Source organism: Meriones unguiculatus, chromosome 5 (assembly GCF_030254825.1).
Source record: "Meriones unguiculatus strain TT.TT164.6M chromosome 5, Bangor_MerUng_6.1, whole genome shotgun sequence".
NCBI classification, from domain to species: Eukaryota; Metazoa; Chordata; class Mammalia; order Rodentia; family Muridae; genus Meriones; species Meriones unguiculatus.
This window is the reverse complement of record NC_083353.1, coordinates 115,974,307-115,987,961: the sequence shown is the minus strand read 5'-3', so window position 1 is coordinate 115,987,961 and position 13,655 is coordinate 115,974,307. Positions and strand designations below refer to the sequence as shown.

The following is a 13,655-nucleotide window of genomic DNA, read 5'->3' as shown; positions in this document are numbered from 1 at the left end:
CCTGTGGCTCAATCTACTTTTGTGAATTAAATTGGACACTTCCAAAACAAACTTAATGTTCTGCAGCTGGCTGTCCCAATTTGAAGGGCAGCTTTGGTAACACCGTGGGAGAGGGAACACTGTCATATCAGATGTCTGGAAGTCAATCTGAACTGAGTGACTTTTGGAAACAGTGTTTTTGAGGTTGTTTCCCACCTACGTATGACCATTTTTATAAGCTGGTTAACCAGGAATCCAGCTGCAGGAATGTCTGGATGTTTCCTTCTGGCAGAAATTCATCCCAGTTGTCACTCCCTAAAGACCCTTTTATAGATGGCTAGTTAGTGAGGCTCACTAAAACATTCTCCACAGAACTGACAGTTTACAGAGGTTTGTCCATCTCTCCTGATGTCACAGGGTAGAGTGAGGCTGGAGGAATGAGTGGAGTGAGAAACAGGGAAGTGTTGGGGCGCCACCAAAGGATGGTAACACAAAGACCCCAGGCTAGACTGCAATCTGGAAATCACCTAGCATCCTCTCTTAAATGGACCTGATTATTATAGTGTTTACACAGGTTGCAAGGATAAAATGATCCCTTTGTAATATACTAGTCTGGGGACGGGGGAGAGGCGTAGTTCTTTATACTCCCTTCTATAATATGGTATTTGCACAATTGTTTATTTTGGTATAACTTTTGGTCATTGTGCTGGATAGTTTTACGTCCACTTGACACAAGCTAAAGTCGTCTGAGTGGAGGGACCCTCAGTTAAGGAAACACCTCCATAAGATCAGGCTGTGCTCAAACTGGTATGGCATTTTCTTCATTAGTGATTGTCTGGGCAGGGTCCAGTCCTGGATGGTGCCATCCCTGGACTGGTGGTTCTGGGTTGTATAAGAAAGCAGGCCGAAAGCCGGGTGTGGTGGTGCATGCCTTTAGTCCTAGCACTCAGGGAGGCAGAGGCAGGAAGATCACTGTGAGTTTGAGGTCAGCCTGGTCCACAAAGCAAGTCCAGAATAGCCCAAAGCCAAAAGCCAAAAAACAAAACAAACAAACAAACAAAAAAACCCTGCCACCACCAACAACAAAAAAGCAGGCGGGGTAAGCCAGTAAGCAGCACCACTCCATGGCCTCTGCATCAGCTCATGCCTCCAGGTTTCTGCCCTGTTTGAGTTCTTGTCTTGACTTCCTTTGATGATGAACGGTAATGTGGAAGTGTGGGCCAAATAAACCCTTTCCTCCTGAAGATGCACTGGTCATGGTGTTTTATATCAGCAATAATAACCCTAAGCAGGACAGTAATCAATAATCAAGCTTCCTTCCTAGCATTAAATCTGCAGCACAAACGACAACTTTTATAAAATGCCTATGGTTAGCACAGAGGCCACACATGTAATCTCCGTACTCTAGAGGCAGAGGCAGAAGCTTTGAGGCCTGAGGTAATGAGGTTGAGGTCAGCCTGGGTTACATAATGAGTACCAGGCCAGCGAAGGCTAAAGAGCAAGACTTGTCTCAAAAAACTGAAATTATATAAATACAGACACTTCCTTCACCTCTCCCCCAACTAGAGTTGTCTGGTTGGCAACTCTGTACCTGCTTGTGCTGAGGAAGGTGCTTATTTACTCATGAGGGGGACTCTCCCAAAAGTATTCATCTACATACATATGGTGCTCATTTGCCCCTTTAGCATATCTGAATGTCTACAACCTATTCCCTAGACTTAGTTTTCACACCAGGGAGGGAAGACAGCAGAAGGGAAGCTAAAATGCCAAATAAGTTACATTCCCAACAGGCGAATGATTATGTCACATCCTAATTGTGAAAGCCAGTGTCTGTGCCATCAAGACATCCCTTAGAAAATGTTAGGCCAGAGCTGGCTTCTTCTTGCTGTCCTAGCGCTGACCAAAGCCACCTATAAATGTGAAGTTAAACCAGAGAAGGATGAGGAAGTGGAGGCGAAGAGTAGGTAGTCGAAAGCAGGGAGACACATTTCTTTTCCAAAGATTCTCTGGAATTCCTTGTTTACTGATATCAAGCAAAACTATAATTTTATGAGCATTATTCACTGTAAATATACCACTCAATTCAACTGACCTGACAGGAGATACAGAAGTCCACCAGTTAAAAAAAAAAAAAGTCACTCTTTAAAATGTAGGTTAACAGTATTGCCATGTAACGCGCTCACCAAAGGCCAGGGTGTTCTGCTTACCTCTGACATATCATGTACCAACAGGAGAGGGATGCTTATCGTTGTGATGTCATGGGTACAGCAAACCTTGAGTATGTTTCGGAGACCCATGATAGCGGGATCCCGAGCAGTGATATTTCCTGATTTCACGTTGTCATCCACACAGAGATGGAAAGCCACATGGATTTCCGAGAGATTAGAATGACGTGTAATATAAAATTCTCCTGTGAGCAACAAAGGCAGCTATGATTTTCAAAAGCACACGTCACACCCACCCACAGCTTTAGAAATAACCGTAGAAATAACCGTGGGGGAAGCAGTGTGCTGACTTCATCTCAGGAAAGGACTGCGATTCTGCTCCTTATTCTCAGAGAAAGCAATGAAAACAAGAGATGATAGCTTTGTCAAGAGGGTCACAAAGGGACATGAAGTGATGTCCCTGGATTATAGGTAAGTGAGTGTTTATAATCTCTACTCAACATAAACACTTAAAATGTCAAACCTCTAAACAGGGATTGAGCATCTTCCCTAGGGTCTTCCTTGTTGTTTAGCTTCTTTAGGAGTACAGATTTTAGTATGTTTATCCTATATTATATGGCTAATATCCACTTATGAGTGAGTATATACCATGTGTGTCTTTTTTTCCCCCCATGTGTGTCTTCTGGGTTACCTCACTCAAGATGATCTTTGATCACCTCCCCCTGGCAGGGGAGGTGTAGCCTTGCCAGGCCACAGAGGAAGACAATGCAACTAATCTTGATGAGACCTAATAGGTGAGGGTCAGATAGAAGAGGAAGAGGACCTCCTCTATCAGTGGACTAGGAGAGGAGAATATGGGGAGAAGAGGGAGGGTGGGATTGGGAAGAGATGAGGGAGGGGGCCACAGCTGGTGAATTGTAATAAATGATAACAATAAAAAAAAATGTCAAACTTAACACGTGAAAATATGTAACATGGCTGCCTGCCTGTCTGCATCTTGTTTGTGCTCTCACATTGCAGCTGATTGGCCAATCTCTACTGATCAATTTCACAGATTAGAAACACAGAATTGCACTTAATTCTCTTCTTCATTATCTATCCCCAGCCACTGATCTCTTTGCTCTCATTCCTGCCTGACTATAAACCTACTATTTGCTGGCCCAAAATGACTCAAATACACTGTGTTCCACGCTCTCACTTAAACACATTTCAGCAGGTGAAAAGAGCCAGCTCTTTTTTCATAAGCCCTCCTAGCTCAGACAAGGGCCCCTTGCCTCACCTCTTTTTACTCAGCTCTTCAAACCCGTGGAGATTTTTGCTAGTTCAAGCTGACGCCTATAAGGCTTCTCTCCGAGATTCTCTAAGATGTAACTCTAGCAGTCAAACCTCAGATCAAACGTCACCTCCTTAGAAAGGCCCTCCTTGGCTTTCCTGATTTAGACTCCTCCATCCTCATACATTTTTTTACTACCATTCTGTTTTTATTTTCTTAACAATGATATCCAACCATATACATAAATTATGTTAAAGAAAGTACTATCTATGGTTCGTGGCTAACGAGCTTTTTTCTAACTTAAAAATCTATCTCTAGCACATAGAAAGTTCTCTATAAAGATTTGTTGAACACGTGAGTGAGTGTTTCACATGGACTGCTGGAGTGGTGTTTCTTAAACTGTAAAATCCAGGCTTTTTATAATCATTATTTTCTTATGTAGCCAAATAGCCAAGAAAAGCTCATCAGCTTTTATTCTGAACATAGCAAATATACATAAATCCATGTTTATATCTGCACATGTATCAGTAGAAATTCTACCTGTCCTCCCAGAAGTTTATTGTACTCTCATACAATTAGCCCTTCCTCCCAATTTCCTTCATCCCTGCCTGTAATTATTTTAGTGTTTTATTTTTAAACCTAATATATTTGTGTTTAAAACTTCTTAGTAGATCCATACCACAGGCCAGTGCAGAATGACGGCATAGCTATTAAGTCGAACCTGTTGGAGAAGTCCCTGGACTGATGAAAAGAACAGACCCAGAGCTCAGGGCAAACGACAGATTATAGTTCTTCAAAGAAACAATGGCCCAAGCCTTACAGGACTGGCAACTATAGCAACCACACAGGTATTCATGTGGAGTACATGGTATACATGGGTATTCACTGGAGTACCACAGAAAGAAAAGCAACGTTAGTGGTGGTTAGAATACAGAATCACTTCAACAGAGGGACACACCAATAGAAAGTGATCTTATTTCACAATGTGAAGATAGTCTACCTTGCAGTAAAGGACTTCACCTTGAAATATCCTACTGTACTGTGAATGTCACTGCTTTATAGTTGACCTGACAACTCATGCAAAGGAGAAATATCTGGCTGGCTTTGTCACATCCAGACATTAGGTAACATATGTTTAGTGTTGCCTTTACCAAGAACACACCATATACTAACTTTCAGGAAGTTACTCATGTATGTAAGCATGGCCTAAGATAGTTTGAGGTATTTTACGTACTAATCCACTAAACCAGCAAGTAGTCACTGTAAAGTTGGTAGAATTTTTTAAGTAAAAACTCAGATCTGAATATTTTATTGCCTTTTCATTGAAACTTTGCAATTTTGCAGGGTGTAAAAATTCAACTACCAAAAACAGTTGAGAACAAGTTATAACTTGCCTTGTTTATATAGAAGAAATTTTCCTTAAATATTACAACTCAGTGGCTTTAATACTACAAAATAGCTTCATCTATCTGGTTACTACTAACCTCTTCATGTTTAAAAATTTATTTTCCTTTTATAAATATTTATGGTATTTTGTTTATTAAAATCAGTGGCCGGGGCTACCACCTGAGGCCATGTTAATGCCTGTGGTCCATGCTGTCCCCAGGAGCCATACTGGTGTCTATGGTCCTGCTGCGGCTGCAGGCTGTGTTGAGTCTCTGGCCCATGTTACCACCAAAAGCCCATTCTCTATGCTGCCACCTGACCATGTTAATATCCATGGCCCCTGATGTTCATGGGGCTGTAGCCAGAAACCATGAACTGTGCTGCTGCTGACTACAAAGGCAAGGAAGCTTCTTTTGCAGTTATATCAATGACTACAGACTCAGTTGAGAATGAGAGATTAAAAAAGGCTTCTGTGACAACTCCCTTCACCATCCCTCTCCCACCCCAAAAACAAACAAACAAACAAACAAACAAACAACCCGAACAGTCTAGACAGGAAGCCATTCAAAAGAACTCTTAAAAATTGTGATAAGGATGCTGAAGTGTAGCTCTTCGCAGTTGATGGCTTCTGGTGGGGATGGGGGTGGAGGTAGGGAGGGACTCAGTTGTCTTTAAGGGGCTGGCCACTGGGAGTTTGGTCATGCTCCAGTGAGTATACAGACAACACAAACTAGACTTGGTATTTTTCTTTTTTCCACCTCTTCTTTTTGTGGGAGGTCACAAGGGTCAGGGATGGACCTGGGAGGATTGGGAAGTGAATGTGATCGGGGTGCATTATGTGAAATTTCCAAACAATCAATGAAAATATTTTGTAAAAAATATAAAAGAAAATCATTTCAGGAATATGGAAATGGAAGACAGATGTGCTTGCTTTCAGCATTTATATGAGATAGTAAACGTGTTTGGGGAAAATATTTTATGGAAGCACTTTGGCCAGGTGAACGGCTCAGTAGATGAAGGCACTTGCTGCCAACACTGACGACACAAGCTTGGTCCAGGACCCACGTGGTGGAAGTGGAGACCCAACACCCACAAATCCTCTGGCCTTTCTATGTGCACTGGGGCATGTGCACACACATGAACACAGACAGAATACAGACGCACATCTAAACAAATGTAATAAAAACATGAAGTATTTCATATGCGCTGCGCTCTAGCATCTTTAGTCTCCAGTGTGTATAAGCTGTACTTAAAGATGCCTCTCACAGGACCAGGGCAAAAACAAACAAAAAATCAAACTAGGAAAAGAACACCAGAAAAATACAGGGATGGAGATATGCACTGGCTAAAGAGAGAGTGAAAAGAGAGAGTGCTGGGGTGGCGATGAGAGATGCAGGCTGCCGATCAGAATGGAGGAGACCCTGGGAGGCAGTGATCCTCTGGACCCAGGGACACATCTGCCTCCTCAGTGGCTGCAGATGTTTCAGTGGATGGGGCTCCCAGCCCTGGGTTTGGGCGTGGGCCAGCAGTGAGGGAGGATGACTTAGTGAGCCAGTCAGGTGCTACTAATCCTCAATCTGGCACCGCTTTGTCCGTCCTCAAGACTTGCCTCTCGGTCTCATTTTGCCCATTAATAAAATGGGGGCCAGCCCAGGTGCTGGCAGGAGTAACAAGTGACTAAGACACCAGAGAAAGGGTCTCGGCTGGACGGGAAGCAGGTCTGCTGCTCTCCAGCATTCCGGGTGAGACCGTGAACTCTCCCCAACTTTCCCACCCAGCACTTTGCACAGGAAATGTGGAAATCAGGCCTAACTACTTTTTGACGAGGTTGTGAGAACTGGGTGACCTAAGTTGTTAAGTACCTAGATCATAATAAAGAAACAACCATTCCCGGGTTAAGGGGGAAAGGATTGAAATAAAAACAGAGTGTATGGCAAATTTTTTAAATCAAAACTTAAAATTTTAGAAAAGTATGTGAACACAACATGATTTAAAATAAGTTTTGATGGAGATATTTTTCATCTCTTGTCAATATGTTGGCTATGGAAATTCAGACACTGTCAATATATGTGGTAGGCAGTTCAATACTGCTTTCCTGACGCATACTTAAGACATATCCTTCTTTGTTTAGTGGTAATAATGATAGTAACTCATGAGCTTTGTTTTTTTTTTTTTTTGGTTGTTGTTAAGGAAGGAAACAGAATAAAGAGATGCAGGCACTTCCAAAACAGTAACAGCCAACGCACTCCTCGAAAGCCACAGCGTGATGACTCAGGTCATGGGCCTACAGAGAATAATAGATAAACGGTCTCCTGTTCCGCAAACGGGAGGAAACAGCTTGTGGTGATTCTAACATTATCCACGAGGGCAGGAGATGCGAAGGTGGGAGGAAACCTGGAGGCTGATGACCACAATTTGATGGGCTATGCCTTCCAAGATGAATGCAGAAATGGAAATGACTTTTCCTTAAATTAGTGACGTGGCCTGCATGCTCAAATCTGAGGAAGGAAATGTGACAAACTGCCTAGAAGGGAATAGAAAACTATCAAGGAAGAGCTATTTCTGCGACTATAAAACCTACCATTATGTTTACAAGTTCACATTTACAAAGCACACACAGGGCTTCCCAAGTGGTGCCTGGGTGTGTGAAGGACCATCTGAACCAGCAAGTGAGTTCAGCCAGAAGGAAGACTGAGAGCTTGAGTTCCAGCTATTGAATGTGTCTAATAAAATAGGGGGAGGAGACACAGGCAGAAAGATGTGAGGGGAGATGTGAAGAAGCACCTACAGCAAATAGCCCTGCTGTAAGTTCAACCACGTTCATCTCTGTGCACTACTGCTTATATTTTAGAGTAAAATCACCTCTTTGCTTATTCCTTAGTAACTAAGAAACAATATGTAGAAGAAAATTAGAAATATAAAATCATAAAATGTAAATGCAACTTTGTGGGTTTTCTATATGGATCTAGAAGTCATTACTAGTATAAAAATGAGGCTTTACATTGGAGAACATCTGTGAACATGTGTTATACACTTACAAGTACTGTTTTGATGGGATATATGGCTGAACATTTCATAAATGAACACCATAAGAATGCGTGTTTCAACTCTACTATTTTAATGTGTGAAAGTGTAAGACAGCAATAATTTAAAACAAAACAACACTTACCAGGTAAAATATTTAAGTAGTTTCTCTCAGCATTCTTAGATTTATCATCACTTCCTCCATTTTGGTTTCCAGAATCTATTCATAAAAGAAAATATACAACACAAAGAAATATCATCACATATAAAAATATAGAATGCCTACTCCTTCAAAACAATCACAATAGTGGAAATGTACTATGTGCCTCTATGTTCCTGGCATTCTGCTCCATGCTTCTTATACAACTTAAAATTCACAAGCTCCATGACCTTGCCTCTTTCCCTCCACCGCTTTCTTCTCTCACTTTCTTTTTTCATACCTGGCATTGAACTAAGAATGCAAACACTAAGAATGTGCACTATAATTTAGCTACCTCTCTTAAATTTTAATACAAGAGAAAAAAAGGCTTCAGTAAGTTGTTACAGAAGCAGGGGTGCACAGGTAAGAGGTGGGGTCAGCCTTGATCCCACATGGTTTGACCAGATTGGACTTGCCAACACTCTAGTTTTCTTCTGAGAAGTCAGGCCACTAAGTTAGCTGCACATAAAATAACTTCATTAGATAGCTGTGGTGTGGCCATCTTTATTTTTAGCCTCTGACTCACTGTGATTGATATAACCTGCTCTGGACTACATAGACAGCTAGTAATACCAAGAATCATTTTGTATTCAGCACATTCCTTAAATTTACTGTTTCATCTGACACTATATACAACTGATTTCAAGCAGATATGTGATACTGTTTCAAGCAGAACTTTCTCAGACAGTCAGTAGTTTTTTTTTGTTTTTGAGGCATACTTTCTTAGATGGAAAAATGTTGGTTAATGAGAGACATTTTGATTGAGCATACATTTTAAAGACTGAACACATTGTTTACATATATGTACATATTTTAATAAAAGATACACCTGGACTTTATAAAAATTCTCTTGTCATAAATACAGAATGAGTATCTCCTTTCAAAGTAGCTGTGTTTTAGGGGCTATATACTTACCCCAGTTGGATTAAAAACTATGTTGGAATCTATTTTGAAATGGCATTCCATATTAGCAAACAGTCAGACCTTCAAATTACTAAGCAGAACACACCAAAACATTAACTCTACAACTTAATAGTGTTGCCTAGTGACTATGCTGACAAGCTTACTCACATCATTATGTCTTATAAACAAACACATTTTGAACTAGTAGACAAAGTGTGAGTAGAATAGGTAGAGAGAATGCTCTGAGATGTTCGTATGCATACTTTGTGTAACAAAGCAAAGCCAGACAATTGACAGGCTTCAAATGAGCAGTGGGTTATAACACAAATTGCAAGGAACAAATTCTCTATTTCTGACTACACAGGGAATGAACAAACCATCCCTAACAAAGAAACAGGACCCGGTGAATAGCACACTTTTCAGGGATGACTGTTCGGCACTGGACAATTGCTAGGGTTACTTTCATACCGACTTCCTGCTGCTTGGCTTGAGTCTGAACAGGATACCTGTTGCTACAGCAGAGCCACAATTACCTTTGGTAGAGAGGTGCATCAGGGACCAGTGGCCGGCACTGTGAATGCCAACGGGGTACAGGTGCCCTGTGACCGCAGGCATGTTTACTCCTCTCACAGGTGCTCCATGAGTGATGCACAGTGTTATTTATGCACTGCTACTTGCAATTAAAAAATGAAGAATAGGGTTGAAGTGATGGCTCAGTGGTTAAGAACACTGCCTGCTCTTTCCAGGTTCCGAGTTCAATTCCCAGCAACCACATGGTGGCTTACGACCATCTATACCGGGATCTGAGGCACCCTTCTGGCAAGCAAGTGTACATGCCGATAGAGTACTCATACACATAAAATAAATAAATAAGTAAATCTTTAAAAAATAAAATAAAATAATGAAGAATAAATGCCTACTAATAAGGGACTGACTAGTGCCAGGTACCCTGCAATGCACTACTAACTAAAAGCAAACAGACACGAGGGAACTTTCTGGACTGACAAGATGACCAACTGGGCAGGTCCTTTATGCAAATGCTTAGAACATACACAAATGCATGTGGAACTGCCTGCATGGAGAGTGTCATTGTGCGGAAAGGAGAACTACATACAACATGCTTCTATACACACCAGATATCTGGAAGACAGAGGGAAGACAGGACAGAAAGGAGGGGCAGCAGTCCACTTTCATCTGCAGCTTTCCTTTCTGTGGTTTCAGTTGCCCACCTCAATTGTGCTCCAGAAATATCAAACGAAAATTCCAAAGATAAGACTCAATATGTCTGCAACTGCCACTCCAAGTAATAGGATGAAGTGTCAGGTGATCATATTCTGCTCCATACAGGACATGCCACATCCCCTTGACCAGCGTATTCACAGTGCACATTCTACCTGAACTGTGTTGTCAGATCAAATGTCAGAACTGGTGTGCTCAAATAGCTTTTGTTTTGTTTAACAAGAGCCTGAAAGCTTGAGACCAGTGATACGAACAATTCAGATGTGACAAAGAGAAGCCATTTAAGTGCTTCCCATTAATGAAAGGTGAAAACTTATCACAGATATATATGTGCAGGAAAAACTACAGTGGATGCAAGTTCACTTCTGCCTGTAGCTCGCAGCATCTCTTGGGTGGTCCTGGAATACTGTCCGAAAGGAAGATGCTTACATTCTAGAACAGCTGAACTAAGAGAACAGAGTAACAATTAACATGGGATGAAGAGAAAATGGGGAGATACTGTCAAAGGAAAGGAAGTTTGTTCCACAAGTCGAGTAAGCTTCGAAGAGCTGATGCATAAAACTACGATGGGACCATGAGCCACTACGTGTGTGAAGCAAGACATAGGCCTACATGTTCTCACCACAGGGGACCAAGGAGCAGCTTCTCAGGCGACAGACTTTGAGGTGATTGGTGCTGCTATGACTTGAAGACAAAATAACCCTCACTGGCTCAGGATTTAAGTGCCAGCTTCCCAACTGGTAGCACTACTCTGGAAGGATCCAGAAATTCAGAAGTTAGGTCAGAGGTGGAGGAAGTAGGAACACTTAATATATTTAAAAACATTTTCTAATAACATTTCTAGGTAATCTGAAAGGATGTTGGATGTTGTATTGTGGATATAAGGGATATAAGGGAAAAAGGTCATTCAATGACACTAGTTTGTTCTTTTATTTCTTTCTCTTTAGAACAACCAAAATGATGCTGAAGTAAAAAAATCAAAGATGGAACAGGGGTGAGGTGTACCTAGAGGAACAGCACACGCATGGCATGTGAAGGGCTGCATCCCTAGCACCACACATTTTTGTTCCATTCTGACTCTGATTTCAGTGCCCTTTATAAACACGATCTGCCTATTTGAGATGGCTTGCATCAAAAGCAAACTTTTCAAATGCTCTTACTTTAACTATGGCAATGATCTTTTAAAATGGTTTTCACTAAGAATCTTGGAAGAAAATCAACAAAAAAAGAAAAAAGAAAGAAAGAAAGAAAAATAAAGAAAGAAAAGAAAAAGGAAACTGGGAAAGACCCCTAGCTTCTGAAGATATTAAATGTTGTTCCTCCTCACTCCCAAGACCCACCACTGTGAGCTTCTGCGTGCTTCTGTGCTCACTCACTCAGTTGAGAAACTTCAGTTTCTCAATCACCTCCAGGCAGCAGGGGTCCAGGTGGGAAGAAGGGGGCAAGAGTAAAGCCAGTTCTAAGGCTTTACTGACCTCGAGCCTCCTTGCACTTGGTCCTGCGCTGGGTTCTCGCATACAGCGCCACCTGCTGGACGACCTCCAGTTGCTCTTCAATCCTCGGGAAGTGGAAGTCTGTGCATTCTTGGCAAACTGTGGCAAAATCTAAGGGATCCAAAGTGTGGACAAGCTTCTAAATGTGAACCATCAAATATCTTACCAACGAATTATAGAAAACTAGCTCTAAGAGAGAGACTGAAGTTTGTAAATATGATTTCTTATTGTTTGTATTAACTGCACATTAAGTTAGGGTACAATGATTTCCACCAACACTTCACTGTCAAGAGTAAAACAATCAGCAGAGGAGAACACTCTAATACAACTCTATGTCTTCTTTAAATACCAGACACTTTGATCATAATCTATCCACCATCTCTGCAAATGATAATGTGTTGGTTTTGTTTAACTTGGAAGGAATGGGAGACACTGGGTGTAAACTAAATTTACTCAGGAGGACTTCTAAAATGAAAATGAATTTATAGTTGAATTATTATTTTTACTTCAGCCTGAAACAAGAGTCTTCTTCTATAGGAGCATCGCACATACTATCTTAGGAAGAACTAAATATCACCGAGCTGTTTATGAATGTTAAAGCAGTCAGGGCTGTGCATTTTCTTTGCTGTCCACCTGAATTAGAAATGGTCAGGACTGGGGATGTTTGTGACGTACTGAAACACTGCAGCCATTTAAAACTGCTAAGTTTCTCATAATTCCTTCATGAAAATGATTTTATTTGAAAGCTGATATAGTGGCTCATGTCTGTTAGTCCAGCACTTAGGAGGCAGAGATAGGAGGGCCACTTTGAGTTCAAGATCAACATGAGCTACAGTGTGAGATGCTGTTAAAAAAACGGTATTACTAGGAGAAATCTAGTGAGATAAATATGTAGGATGTCTGCTTACCTCTTTTGATGCCGCTGTATGAATTAATCCGATTATCTACTAGCAAGACTAGGCCACAAAGCGATGTGGAGTAAAGCGACAGAGCTGTCTGCAGCCGGTGCAGCTTCACGCCGCTCCCGTGAGTCCTTTTGTGTTTGCAGAAGTCCAGCATGTCTGCTCTCAGCAATCGCAGATTGTGCATGGTCTTCAGCTGGGCCCCTAGGGGTGGACAGCATTACAGAGAGATACAGAGACAGCTACAGAAATCCTGTAACAGATGCCAACTTCTGTGGCAAGACTAGAGAAACCCATATTCCAAATGATAAACTGAAAGTGGGCTCTTCAGCTTCCCATTTTAATAGCCATCATACTTTATCTGCAAATATCTAAGCTGAAACATAAAACATATAGCACACAAAATCTAGGCTTTCGTGTAGCGGAACACAACTTGGGATTAGAAATAATGGGTCTATTCTGCCCATATGCAGGAATCTGTACTCCCGAGGAAGAGTCCAGATGTTCCTTGTAGCAGGTAAAGCGCTTCCATACCCAAATGAATGGTGAAGCTCTCTTCCAACTTCCTCTGCTCATCGTAAATCCTTCCAATGGCATCTGTAGATTCTCGGAACTGACTTGGCTGAACTTTAATTTCTTCACTGAAATTAAGACAATTACTGTTATGCTCTTATTGTATAGTCATCATAATTTTTTTTTTCTCAGAGCAAAATACGCTCAGGTAGCTGCAGGTGTAGCTTAATAGTAGATGGCTTGACCCACAATAAGTGACAAAAAACAAGATTCCATTGCTGGGAGAAGAGCAACGGCATAGACAGGGCTTACTCCATGGCACAGGTGTGCAAAGACTGCTGGATGCCAAGGATGGAGCAGTGAGCAGAGAAAAAGTCTCTTAAGTCACTCGTTCCACCCAGGCAGAGCACTATCCAGCTACTACCATAAAAAAATGAAGCCTACTGGGCACCGAGGGTTACATGGCAAGTCTGCTGCCTGCTGACAAGACGTGGACAACCCTGAAAGTGACGGCCTGTTATCGTCCGTACATAATCATGAACAACCTTGACAGTGACGGCCTGTTAACGTCTGTACATA

General features: G+C 41.6%; 1 protein-coding gene across 1 annotated transcript in view; it reads right to left on the bottom strand.

The window, feature by feature from the left end:
- C5H12orf4 (chromosome 5 C12orf4 homolog) overlaps positions 1 to 13,655 on the bottom strand; it is a 33,050-nt gene that overhangs the window by 8,077 nt on the left and 11,318 nt on the right. The window contains exons 7-11 of the mRNA XM_021631737.2: positions 13,098 to 13,204; positions 12,570 to 12,767; positions 11,644 to 11,772; positions 7,973 to 8,047; positions 2,187 to 2,389 (exon numbers count right to left, since the gene is read on the bottom strand). Coding sequence (XP_021487412.1) covers positions 2,187 to 2,389; positions 7,973 to 8,047; positions 11,644 to 11,772; positions 12,570 to 12,767; positions 13,098 to 13,204 — 712 coding nt within the window. The remainder of the gene's footprint in view (positions 1 to 2,186; positions 2,390 to 7,972; positions 8,048 to 11,643; positions 11,773 to 12,569; positions 12,768 to 13,097; positions 13,205 to 13,655) is intronic.